The 12,728-nt window shown below is 45.6% G+C and overlaps 3 protein-coding genes across 5 annotated transcripts; 2 read left to right on the top strand and 1 right to left on the bottom strand.

The window, feature by feature from the left end:
* Window positions 1–552: 552 nt before the first annotated feature.
* Window positions 553–3,060, top strand: LOC127323712 (uncharacterized). 2 transcript variants are annotated; one of them, XM_051351836.2, is made up of 3 exons: window positions 553–705; window positions 791–1,744; window positions 2,721–3,060. In XM_051351836.2, exons 2-3 carry the CDS (start codon window positions 797–799, stop codon window positions 2,724–2,726), a joined length of 954 nt encoding a protein of 317 aa, XP_051207796.1. In that variant the 5' UTR covers window positions 553–705; window positions 791–796; the 3' UTR covers window positions 2,727–3,060. The 2 variants fall into 2 exon arrangements, with proteins under 2 accessions (XP_051207796.1, XP_051207797.1); XM_051351837.2 differs by having other exon boundaries at window positions 567–705; window positions 795–1,744.
* Window positions 3,061–3,204: 144 nt separating this feature from the next.
* LOC127323713 (uncharacterized) lies at window positions 3,205–6,926 on the bottom strand. Of its 2 annotated transcripts, none has more exons than XM_051351838.2 (10): window positions 6,709–6,923; window positions 6,566–6,640; window positions 6,151–6,275; window positions 5,893–6,053; window positions 5,533–5,602; window positions 5,335–5,389; window positions 4,686–4,769; window positions 4,211–4,249; window positions 3,812–3,858; window positions 3,205–3,707 (listed from the first exon to the last, which is right to left on the bottom strand). In XM_051351838.2, the coding sequence occupies exons 1-10, from the start codon at window positions 6,811–6,813 to the stop codon at window positions 3,596–3,598; spliced, it is 873 nt and encodes a 290-aa protein (XP_051207798.1). In that variant the 5' UTR covers window positions 6,814–6,923; the 3' UTR covers window positions 3,205–3,595. The 2 variants fall into 2 exon arrangements, 1 of the variants encoding a protein (XP_051207798.1); XR_007865895.2 differs by having other exon boundaries at window positions 3,644–3,707; window positions 3,812–3,897; window positions 6,709–6,926.
* A 3,276-nt stretch (window positions 6,927–10,202) lies between these two features.
* On the top strand, window positions 10,203–12,106 carry LOC127323714 (ras-related protein RABA2a). Its single transcript, XM_051351843.1, has 2 exons — window positions 10,203–10,579; window positions 11,505–12,106. Exons 1-2 carry the CDS (start codon window positions 10,397–10,399, stop codon window positions 11,991–11,993), a joined length of 672 nt encoding a protein of 223 aa, XP_051207803.1. The 5' UTR covers window positions 10,203–10,396; the 3' UTR covers window positions 11,994–12,106.
* The last annotated feature ends 622 nt before the right edge of the window (window positions 12,107–12,728 follow it).

Genomic DNA, 12,728 nt, shown 5'->3' with positions numbered 1-12,728 from the left:
GAAATGTTTCAGAAGGGGGGGGGGGGGGGGGAGATCGCCGCCTAATGCTAACGTTCAAGACGATTATTACAGAGCCAGAAAGTATATTACACGAAACAGCAACCTTGTCAGCGACAAGGGAACAACTCAAAAGGGGGGCATCAACAAGAGGAACTGGGGGACAGCCTAGATCGCACAGCAAACAACTTCAGGAGGTTGAGTCTTCACGAATATCATCAGTGTTCTTATCCTCCAGGCGCAATTGATCAACTCGTCCAGAACTTCTCGCAGGTGGATTTCCGTCTCCAGCCGCAGCAGCAAGGCGCAGTAATCCATCAGCTCCAGCACGAAGCTCCAAGGCATCTTGCTCACCATGGAGACCTCGACATATAAAAATCGTCACTTCAGCTATTTTTAGGGCCATTGTACCATTTGGTAGAAGAAAATAATATGGTACCCACAAATCAATAAATCATTTCCACGTAGCGGGGCTAAAATCCAGGTCACTTTCTTGCCGATTTCTCCGGCCCCAGCTGACCGACAGAGCTGAGCTGAGCTGGACGCGGCCGTCCAAGCTCACCACCGCTGCTTCGCTTCCACTACTCCTCTATTACTTGTCAGCTCCAGCTGCCCCCACCTCCTCTCCTCTCCTCATCTCGCCCCCACCACCGCGACACGCTCCGCCCGCGATCTCCACGCGCCTCGTCTGCCCGGAGATCCCCACAGGTAAATCATCATCCGCTCTTGATTCCAGACAATTCTCCGGATCTCAAGCTCAACCAAGCTGCTTCTGCTCTCCGATCTTGCCCAGCCAGCCATGTCTTCCTCGGACAACCCCGACACGGTCACCGACCGCGGCCTGTTCGGCGGCAGCAGCAAGAAGGAGGAGGAGGACAAGGAGGACGGCGGCGGCGGCTTCATCGAGAAAGTCAAGGACTTCATCCACGACATCGGCGAGAAGATCGAGGAGGCGGTCGGGTTCGGCAAGCCGTCGGCCGACGTCTCCGGGATCCACGTCCCGCACATCGGCCTCCACCGCGCCGACCTCGTCATCGACGTGCTCATCAAGAACCCCAACCCGGTGCCCATCCCGCTGGTCGACATCGACTACCTCATCGACAGCGACGGCCGGAAGCTCGTCGCGGGCCTCATCCCGGACGCCGGCACCATCCACGCGCACGGCGAGGAGACGGTCAAGATCCCGATCTCCATCTCCTTCGACGACATCAAGGAGACCTACGGCGACATCAAGCCCGGCAGCATCATCCCCTACCTCGTCCGCGTCGTCCTCCTCGTCGACGTCCCCGTCTTCGGCCGGATCAAGATCCCGCTCCAGAAGGACGGCAAGATCCCCGTCCCCTACAAGCCCGACGTGGACGTCGACAAGATCAAGTTCCACCACTTCTCCTTCGAGGAGACCACCGCCACCATCCACCTCAGCCTCGAGAACAAGAACGACTTCGACCTCGGCCTCAACCTGCTCCAGTACGAGATGTGGCTCGGCGACGACAGCGTCGTCAACGCCGAGCTCACCGACTCCACCAAGATCGACAAGCAGGGGATTACCAAGATGCAGATCCCCTTCAAGTTCAGGCCCAAGGACCTCGGCTCCGCCGTCTGGGACATGATCAGGGGCAGGGGCACTGGCTACACCATCAAGGGCAAGATCGATGTTGATACTCCCTTTGGGAACATGAAGCTGCCCATCGACAAAGTCGGCGGAACCACTAAGCTCAAGAAGGACGACGACGACGATGATGATGAGGTATATCTAAGTTGCTGCTCTGTTGGTTGTTTCCATGCTGCTTTGCAATCATCTTATACTAGCTAGGCCAGTTTAGTCTCATATTGACTAGGATGATTGACAATGGAAGAAATAACGATGCATTGCTTTTCAGTTACATGAGTGCAATAGCTGAATTATAATCCTCTGATGATTGTTACATTAACACCTTATTACTTGTTGCTGTCTGTGCAATCATCGCATTACTAGTTAGACCAGTTTCAGTGGCGAAGCTAGCTGACTCACATGGCAAAGTTTCACTACTATCACTTAGTCTAGCTTTTGCCCACAAAATTAGCTGATTAGATCATAAACGGTGCTATAATTTTAGTGGAGTTTTGCCTGCAAAGCCTGGGCAACTGCCTGGAGTTGCCGGGCTGAAGCTCCGGCCCTGACCAGTTTAGTCTTGTGTTGACTTAGAAAGGGAAGAAATCGTGTTGATATGCTGTTGAGCTATAAGGAGTGATTATAGCCCTCTTCTGAATTTCAACGGGGGTCTGACGCTAAAAATAGTAGACGGCTGGAAAAAAAAGAATTGCATTGCTGCATGGAATGTACACTCACAAAACATTGTTTGCTCGGCTGGTTTTGTTCTCCTAAAGCTTTATAGCAGTCGAAACTTGCTAATGGGAATATTTGTGTTTATTTGTGATGCTGAAATTATGATTTGCAAATGGCAGATATAGCACATGATCATGTAGCACTGTTCACAATGTTGTGACACCTGTTGAGGACAAACTTGCAAATCATAATTCTCCCGTATCAGTTTTGAGCTACAAACCATGAGACCTGGAACTCCTACCTTGGAAATACTGAATCATGTGAAGAACAAATGAAAGAAGAACGGTAGAAATGAGTTCGGGCATTTACTATGTATAACTTAGTATGAAATATAGCTGAATTTCGATAAATTGGTCCTGGAGCCATGCTAATCTCTTCATTTGAACTAACCTTGCAGGAGTGAAGTGCTGTTACTGAACATACAAGGTCCTGCAAGGGAATGGCTATCATGCCCTTAGCGCCAGCTAAATACCCTTGTTGATGGCGTCGTCTGAACATCGTCTGTGTTTTATGCTTCGGTGCAGCGGTGCTCAGTGTTCTTTGTGGAAACTCGTCTAGTGTGTATTCTTCATGTGTTAACTTTGTGTTCAGTGGAAACGAACCTGCGAATAAAATCCCATCACCCCTTGTTGTTTGTGTGGTTAGCCAAATATTGTGTTCATGCCTGCTCTTTTTTCACTCTGAATTACCGCAGATTATACTTTGAGTCGTTCAGCAAATACAACTTTATTTTTTCACTTCATGTGTTAACTTTGTGTTCAGTGGAAACGAACCTGCGAATAAAATTCCATCACCCCTTGTTGTTTGTGGGGTTAGCCAAATATTGTGTTCATGCCTGCTCTTTTTACACTCTGAATTACCGCAGATTATACTTTGAGTCGTTCAGCAAATACAACTTTATTTTTCATATAAACAAATACATACGTGTTGTTCCCTAGCCCCGCAGGAAGTTCAGCTACTTTTCATATAAACAAATACATACAGCTCATGGCTTTCTACTCTGCAGGATTATGATCAAACGAAACAAAAGAGATTCAGAGATTTTGTGGTCTCTCCCTCTACAAACTGCTTCCCTATGATGTCCAGACTTCCATTTCCAATGAAAACCGTTGTTTCCATTGACAGTCTCTGTGGTCGAACCGGCAACTCTGACCTACTGATCAAAAATCAGTTGAGGCGCTCCTCCCCTGTGCAAAAATATACACCTCTCCCCCCTTGTAAATTGTTGTTACAGCAGCTCGATACGATTGATACATCGATCAACTTTCGTGGTCATTTTTTCCTCCGCTCTTGTTCCTCCAACCGATTCCGAAGATCTTTCAAACTTTGAACTACTTTTGGTTTCAGCTTGTTCTGGAAAATCTTTCCTTGCAACGATGTTGACCTGCCAAACAGAAAGCCCAATCTTAGCAGCTAAGTTCTAAATAGAATGTAGGCCATTACTAAAGTGGTTCTCCCTTGATGCTCAAAGGAAACAAGACACTGAACCTGGTTTCCTTCAGCTCTTCATCAAGCTCCAGTTCTGATTCTTTTATCTGCAGAACCATATGGCAGATAGTGTGTTGTCAGGCAATCTGCACAGGGAATATGGAACTCCCCTGTTAGATAATTGCATAGGCGTGAAAGTAATAGGTTATGTTTCTTGCTAGCATATTTACATTGCCCGGCTTCATGTTTGCATTGACGTAATCATGCAAATGGCCCAAGTCCAACCTTTTAATATCATGAGTTTAAGAACAAAAAATAGCTACCATAGCTACGCCAAGACATTTGGTCAGAATATAAGAGGATAAAGTTACATCAGCAAAATGGATATAAGATATCCAAGTCAAACATAGTTATTCGAGCAATTGATGTCCACTCATGCAAAATATAGTAACAACTAACCTCTTTGACCAGTCTTTTGGAGCTCCAAATAAGAGCGCCCTGCAAAAAAGAAACAGTAATGAGAAAAGCTTTAGATGATCAAGAGAAATTGTAATAAAAGAAACTCCGAGCAATATCCTCGTCTATCTAGAAATAAAGTTTCAACAGTTTCCCAGATTCATGTAGTTCAGGTTAATTAATAACACCCTTACAAATGCATATACACTTATCATTTTGTTAATACTTCAAATTATCCTCAATGGCATGTCTTTTTAGGCAATCTCCATGGAAGGTAATGGTTAGTTTGTGCAGATAAGAACTAATCCTTGTGTTTTTCAGAAGACCTATGCTACCATACGAATTTTCTAAATGCTTCCAATAAAAACTGCAGCGGGACTTATCAAGAAAGGCACACTATGTAAGTTCATGCACTGATACATCAATGTCTGATTGCAGGCAGGATCCCATATGAGAAGGTAATGAGGCAAAAGCATACTTCACCGTGTGATAACTGTTGCTCCAGTACATCCGACGTTACAACCCAGACCTTTGGACATCCATCTGCCACCAAAGCTTCAACCTACGTTGGTAGTAAGAACCAGTATAAGAAGCTATTGGTGACATCACACACATAAGCTTCAACCTATATTGGACTTCCATGTCAATTTTATTAATAAGTCACTTATTGGTGATTTGGTGGCACACATGAAAGTTTACTACAACCATCCTTGAGCTTTATAGGACAACAAATGCTCTTAACATGAAAATACAGCAGGGGAGAACCTAGAGTGCATCAATTTCAGATTAGCATAAATCTTGCACTAGAATAATCATTGTAGTAATTTCCCTTTGAAAAATAAAGGGAGATATGAACGGTTAGGCGTGAATGTGCAGCTAGTAAATATGCCCATCACTGGGACATCCCTGCTGGTTGAAATTGGCTCAACTATTTTCTAATATAATTTTCTTTTGAAAAATAATTTTCCTAATATAAATAGATTAGTCATGCATTCTTCATATAATCAGGACTTTGTCTATTAAATTTAAATCTTTGCATGAACTTTGCATTGGCGTAAATGCATGGGACTAATCAACTAGTAACTGTAGGGCATCCTTCCTTCTGATGAAAAAACTTCACAGTTTACCTCCTTCTCAATCCAACAATCAGCAGATAAGTCAGCGGAATATACCACATCAACCCTGTTCCATGAGGCAAAATTGGTTTATCAAGGTTCGGAACAAAGAGAAATATGAGCTTACGGGGCATTAGCATTTAAGGGAAATATCTAGCACAAAGAGTCAATTTAGATGTTGGGATATAGTTTAACAAAGTAATACCTTACCCTCTATAAGTTTCAGTATGTGTAGATTGCCCAGACATTGCAGCATCAAAAACGACGACAACTTTTACCTCTGCAAGCATAATAATAACGAATGATATAAGATAGCTGACGTAAAAGAAATCACCATGGCCCTTTCAGAGGATATTATGCATTACTGTTACACTTTTACAGAGTTAAAGGAGATTATGTTCTACACTTGGGTAGATATTAATTGTCTTTCTCTTCAGATCAGGGAATTAGCAGTACAACAGCCTATCGGTTTCTAACAATAAATACAAAGCATAGTTGAGACCTGTGACCTTTTTTGTTTGAAAAATCATAGTTCACCCACACATAATGGTTCAATCCTCAGGTACAAACCTCTTACTGCGCTGAACGATACCAGCTCATCAATGAGCATTTGCCTTGCAATTCCTTGATTCCCATTCAAGAAATCAGCTTTAAGCTTTCCCCAGTATCCACATACATTGTAGCCATCCACAAGGATAACCGGGGACGCAATCTCCAAGCCATCATTTGTGCTAGATTAAAATGATAGGACAAAGTCAGAAGACCCATCGAATCACCGACCTACGAACTAAGCAAGGCACTGGATACGAAAGGGAAGACAGTCCTGACCATGTCAGGGTGGCGGAAGGATCCTCGTAGAAGTCCGTGTCGTCGGGGAGCACGTCCTTCATGACTTTCTTTTTGCGGAACCTAGTCGCGGGCTGACGCCCAGTCGTTTGCTTCCTTTCATAATCCTGAAAACAAGCGGTTAAATACCCCTGCCTGCAACAAGTTCATCTGATGAATGAGTGGTGCACTTGACTGCAGGACTCTTGTTTCAGGCATATCTGAACAGACTAACACTACATGCATCTGATGAACTGACGACATGAGGATACGGTTACTTCAATCTCTGAACTTGGGGAAGTGGGATCACAGAGTGTTTTCTGATGAGTTCACATTAGACGCAGCAAATCACAGGTTTCACCGACGGAAACAGATAGTACGAGACTCTGATGCTGGAGGGAAAAGCGCTGTATTGTACCTTCCAGAACTTGAGGATCCTCAGGTTGTGCTTCACATTGGAGGTAATCCGAGGAGCAGGCCGCCGATCAGAGACCTGGAAACGAACAGCCACAGTGTGAGGACACCGTCCGCCGATCAGGGAAGCTGGGGGAGGGGATTGACCTGACCGGAGGAGGCGCCGCCTTTGGCGCCCTTGGAGCCCCTGCCCTTGTCCTTGGCCATCACCACCACAATGGAGGTCGCCGAGTAGGCCGCCGATCCCACCATCCCACTCCGCCGCCTCTGCAGCCGCCGCCCTCCGGCCTCTCCCGCCGCCGTGTATGTGTGTGTGTGGTGGAGGCCGCGCGGAAGGAAAGAGGAGGTGTGAGTGCCACTACCACTGGGGAACGAGTGGTGGCCTGATCAGCATGCCCATCCCATGTTCCACGCCGTCCAACCGTGCCTTGAGATTTGCCACGTCTTCATTTTTGGACTGCCTAAATTCAAAGACATAGAGTTACAATCAGCCCTGAGGCAACATAGGACAAACCAATATCATATCCATACACTTCAAAAAAAAAATCATATCTAGTGGATGTAAATTTTTATCAATAGCCCTAACTAAAGGTATGAAACTTTACCCACGTCTGTACCTGATGGATAACCAGCGGATAGATCAAATAGCTAGTACACACAAGTTGTTCATAATTTTACATTCATCGGTAGCATATTTGACTATAAGTTAGTTATCTCAACTCAATAACTATACATGAGGCTCTAACTAACCCTTCTTCTGGTGTTCTGCTGGGCTACATCCGAGTCTGCACGCCAGATATAAACGGGTAGGATATGAGTATACCTGTGAGCATATACATATATCCGTGCCCTACTAATAATTTAACAGATAGGGTATATGTATTATCTATGGATATAAAAATATGCTTATAAGTTGCCGTGCGGGTACATGTGTCCTTGGGTAAAATTATCATCCTTGGACCCAAGAGATTTTCTACATATTATTATAAAGGAATTTGTAATACCAATTCGCAAATATTGTTTTTTGACGTCTAATCCAATCTTTTTCTATAACTTTTAACATGTAATCCAAATGATGGCTGATTCATATTTCATTCGAAGGGTGGACATGCACCCTATATACGTGATAAGAGGGACAAGAATTTGCGGGAACAAATTGAATAGGAAAACACATAGGAGTTGGTATCATGGTTTATTGAGTTCTACGGAAAACTAAAACGAAAAGTAATGTGTAACAAATGCTATTTGGTTGCATCACAATAGAAATATATGATTTTGTAGGCAACTGTTTGGTCCCCAAGCCACATTTTGCCAAACAAGTATGACCGATAAATTGGGTGTAATAAAATATGTTAAAAGTTGGTAAAATTAATTGCATGTCACATAGATCATATTCACATAGATCATATAGACAGTGAGACCCAGTACAACTTCTTCTCAAACTTCGAGAGTACCCGTGTATAGATATACCCTATACCGCACAGAAAGGTGCCACTATCCCATCTCGCCCCGTTCTTCTGTCACGATCTCATCTCTCCCCATCGCCGGTGATCGTGTTCGTCAGGAAGTTGACCCCGCGTTGAGGCCGACCGTTCCTCCTTCCTCTTCACCATCGGCACTGGTGAAGGTGATCGCCCGAGCACCGGTCAAACCGTCTGCAAGACATTCTGGTGCATGAGGAAACGCCAAATTATTCGTTGGTTTGTCTGCCCAAGAGGATGCCAGAAAGTCCGACGTGTGTCCAACGAGACTGTTAAAAAGGGAGCTACACAGTCGAGCCACACACTCCGGCTAGTCTCGCGACACACCGCGCCACCGTGTCGCCCTCGAGTGCATCGTGGCCGGCAAGCACCGTGTTGCCATGCTTCCCGCCTGTCGGCCACGACCCCCACCGACGGTGAGTTGATAACGGCATACATACATACTACTCCGACCTATCCTATGCTACATATCTATACAAATAAGTTGAGCCATACGATTTTTTTGTAGAGGGCAACATATACCCGTTTAGTATTTAAAAGATCACCATGTCTTTAATTGTGAAGCGGTATTGACCCGAGCAGTTTTTGTGTTTGAGTTTTTCAGATTTTAGAGAGAGGACTGTACTTGAGCAAACGCCATAGATAATAAAGTGTGTTGATTCTAAGTGTGGCAGGAAAGAAAGAATCAACTGTCCGTTAGTTTCGAATCAATAGAAACTTTACATTGGAAATTCAAGCAAATCACATCATAGAGAAAATTTCTATAGTTTCCAATTCAATATAGTACAATCATACACATCACTATAGGAAAATCTCCAAAGTAATATAGTTCTTAAAAATCCCTGTAAAATTCGTTTGGACCAAATATGACATGCTGTTTTTGCCCTTATTCATTTGGATTTACATTATAGCTCTGCCCAATTTTGCACGTACCTCGGCTGACACGTCATTGCTGCAGCTCTAAAACTCATGAGAAGACACAGCCTGGTTGGGTGGCTCCGGTTTAAAGTTCTCTTATTTTTTTCAATCTCTTCATTATGTTCTGCTTCTCCCATCTTGCCCATCAACCAAATCAATCATTTGTTTAGGTCAAACCGTAGTTTAAGGTGCAACCGATGATGCTTTATATTTTCTGTTGAGAGACGATTCCGAGATCATCTTCCCAGCTCAGCAATGCGGGGCGCTGGCAGGTTTTAGCCTCGGATAAGCAATGGCTCCAAATTGTGCCTTTGGTTGAGGAATCTTTTATTTCTTCTTCTTTTCTTAGTGGGATATTGCTAGGCACACATCACATTACATCAAGGTGTGTCTACATCTCTGAGACATAAAAAGATAGGCGATAGATTGATGGAATATATGTGTAGTGTACTTTTTTTTCACTCGTATGGTGTGTATTTGCCTGATGTACTTTGAAAGGAATGCGCACACTCAATTATTCAGCTGATAGCTTCAAGGCCCAAATGAACTAAATAATTACCTTTGTCCTCCGTCTTACACGTGCTTAGATTATTTCGTTTATTTTCTTCTAGTTTGAATAAATGCTACTAGGTGGTCCATCGCCGACACGCCCCCTCTCCCTCTCGCCACCATAGGCCAACCTATAGCCCAATCCAACACGGCCACGTTGCGAATCATGGCTCCTTGCTCAATCTACCTCTTTCGCCTAAGCCGACCAAGTGGAAGCAGTAATGAAACCATTCAATGACGAGAGGTAGTCATCATCGACGTAGACAGTTGTAGAGTTCAATGGCCATCACGTTGATGCACAGACTCGTCCACCCCACTCACCGTCTTCTTTCTTGCCGGTTGTTGCATTTCACAAAATTTTGCGTGTATATATTTCCTACAATGCCAACATACTTGAGGCACAATCACATGATGACACGAGAGTGTACAATGGTTAGCACACCCTATAGCTAATAACTTGTATGTCTATCACACAGAGTTAGTCTAAAATGCATTACAACATGCTAACGACGGCAATCATTGGTTGCACCCCAAATTATGCATTATTATTTATCTGAATATATGCGCCTCACACTATTAGTAGTCTATCATTATACCACCTTACACAATAAGGTAAAGCAAAGTAGGCCCATACTGGCGTGGACGTAGCATTTTCTCACGGGCCGCACTACGTCCAGAATAAAAATCAACTCACTGCTCCTTCCGGAAGCAGAGCAAGCAGCCAAAGCAGAGAAGCTGCAGCGAGCCAGCCTCCTTCTCCTCGGGCGGGACCGAGACAGCGACCGAGCGAGAGGCGGCCGGCGGAGGCTCCGAGGGAGCACAGGGCCGAGAAAGAGACCGGAGGGCCGAAGGCGAGGAGGATTGATTGGTTCCGGCCGGTTGAGTTGATGGCGCGGCGGGCGGCGGCGTGGGAGCAGGGCGGGGACGAGTACGACTACCTGTTCAAGGTGGTGCTGATCGGCGACTCCGGCGTGGGCAAGTCCAACCTCCTCTCCCGCTTCACCAAGAACACCTTCTCCCTCGACTCCAAGTCCACCATCGGCGTCGAGTTCGCCACCCGCACCACCCAGGTCCACCTCGCCTCTCCTCTCCTCTGTTCTGCTCCCCACCCCTTATCCGATACTGTCCAATTTGCTGTTCTTGGTTTGTCGGGTGGATGTGCAGTAGAATTTGTATTTTGGGTAGAATTTCACAATCTGATCTAGGTCACTGTTTGCCTGTCTGGGCGCAACTCTGCCGTTTTTGCACTCAGTTATGACGTCCGCTACTATCCTGGCTCGATCAAAAAAGTAAGACACCGAAGAAAATCTAGATTCCCTTACAAACAGACGATTATGTTTACCTTATAGAAAATCTCAAGAACACAGCCAGAGTGTTCCTTTAGCAGAGAAGTTAACCAGCGGTTATGAAGCATGTTTTGAAAAAGTCATGGGTACAAACAGACAGTTATATGTGGTTTTGAAAAGGTCACGCTGATCCTAGCTAGATCTAGGTGATTTGCTCATGGACTATATATATTTGACATGTAACAATTCCTGCATCTTCAGCATTTTTTATGTGTCAATAACCCCAGTGTCAATCTTGCTGCTGGCGGCAGCCGTATTTAGCATCTGCAACTTAGTAAATCATGAACGGCTGCCTGGCGCTGCGGTGGCTGGCACTCTGTCAAGGCCATGTCAATCAGCACTGGCATCATTGACATGGTCTGTTAGGAGGCGGTTGATATATATGGCATATACCCAGAGCATGTGGACCTTGTTGGTAGTTTGCTGATGAGGCCTTCCAACATATATTCCAACTTGCTCAAGGAGTCGATCATTGTTATTGACTTTCCCTTCAGTTGTCAGTTGCAGTCCTTTAGAATCACAAAATAAAACGGCTGGTTTCCTATCAATCTACGCTGTACTATCAAGCAATCCTTCTTTCTCAAGAAATATTTTCCCAAATGTCTATAGTTAACAACATTGCTGCACGCACTGCTGCTATTCATTTCAGGTGGAAGGGAAGACCATAAAGGCGCAGATATGGGACACGGCGGGGCAAGAGCGGTACAGGGCGATCACGAGCGCCTACTACCGGGGCGCTGTGGGCGCGCTGCTGGTCTACGATGTCACCAAGGCCACCACCTTCGAGAATGTGAAGCGGTGGCTGAAGGAGCTCCGTGACCATGCCGACGCCAATATTGTCATCATGCTCATCGGCAACAAGACCGACCTCAAGCACCTCCGCTCGGTGGCCGCGGAGGATGCGGCGGGCTTCGCGGAGAGGGAAGGCCTGTTCTTCATCGAGACCTCCGCACTTGAGGCGACTAATGTTGACAAGGCTTTCCAGACCGTGTTGGCCGAGATATACCGGATCGTCAGCAAGAAGGCGCTTTCTTCTTCGGAGGATTCTGGTGCCGGTGTCGTCGGAGAGGGGCAGTCCATCCAGGTGTCGGCCGGAGACCCCAACGGCGGTGTTTCGTCGAGATGCTGCTCGTTCTAGCGGTTGGTCACCGGCGTTGCCATGTAGATCGTTTCGGTTGGATTCCTGGGAAGTGAATGTTGTTGACGAAATGTGATGTCTTGCAACAAAAATAAATTCAGAACATTTTTTCAGCACGGTTTCTTGGTTTCAGAGTTGGACTCTGAATGATATGCTTGTGTTATATGCCTAGGTGGTGTAGTTGCTGTTGTACTCAAGTACAAGTAATATATGAACTGACAATGACTCCATGTGAGGCTATAAAGTGTCCAGAAATTTGCTGAATTTTGAGGGTTTAGTGCTGATGAGAAAATTATTACGGCTGCAGAGTTCCATCTCTGATCTAGAACTAAATACAGATTGCAAAGAAAATTATGCAAGGACAAGAAGTAAATACAGATTGCAACCACAGCGTCTAACAAGGAAAGTACAGTCGCGCGCGTATCAATCCGGCTGGCGTTGCCGTCGAGTAGAAATAGGGTCGGTCTTGCCTCTATTTCTCTTTATAGCCAGACCAGAAAAAGCAAGAGAAACCAACATCTGATCGATCTGCCCTAGCTTAGCAAGATATGGCGGAGGAGGAGCCTTGTTGTGCGTTTCTGCTGCTAACTGACTTTGTGAGAAATTTCAGCGTCATCGACGACGGCGACCCCAGGGCTTATCAGATGGTGGAGTGCTCCAGCAAGGCGGCATGCGGCTGCGGGCCCAACGGCGACGCCATCGTGCGGGGTCTCACACTGTTCGTGCTCGTCGGCG

This window comes from Lolium perenne, chromosome 4 (genome assembly GCF_019359855.2).
Source record: "Lolium perenne isolate Kyuss_39 chromosome 4, Kyuss_2.0, whole genome shotgun sequence".
NCBI classification, from domain to species: Eukaryota; Viridiplantae; Streptophyta; class Magnoliopsida; order Poales; family Poaceae; genus Lolium; species Lolium perenne.
This window is presented reverse-complemented; position numbering and strand designations above follow the sequence as displayed.

Bases quoted from the DNA above. Each gene is read 5' to 3' on its own strand.
- LOC127323712 (XM_051351836.2), top strand. From the start codon at position 797: ATGTCTTCCTCGGACAACCCCGACACGGTCACCGACCGCGGCCTGTTC.
- LOC127323713 (XM_051351838.2), bottom strand. From the start codon at position 6,813: ATGGTGGGATCGGCGGCCTACTCGGCGACCTCCATTGTGGTGGTGATG. The intron at 6,276-6,565 runs GTACAATACAGC...GCTTGTTTTCAG, and splicing joins GGATCCTCAAGTTCTGGAAG to GATTATGAAAGGAAGCAAAC. The intron at 4,250-4,685 runs GTATGCTTTTGC...TCTTTTTTGCAG, and splicing joins AACAGTTATCACACGGTGAA to GGCGCTCTTATTTGGAGCTC.
- LOC127323714 (XM_051351843.1), top strand. From the start codon at position 10,397: ATGGCGCGGCGGGCGGCGGCGTGGGAGCAGGGCGGGGACGAGTACGAC. The intron at 10,580-11,504 runs GTCCACCTCGCC...TATTCATTTCAG, and splicing joins TCGCCACCCGCACCACCCAG to GTGGAAGGGAAGACCATAAA.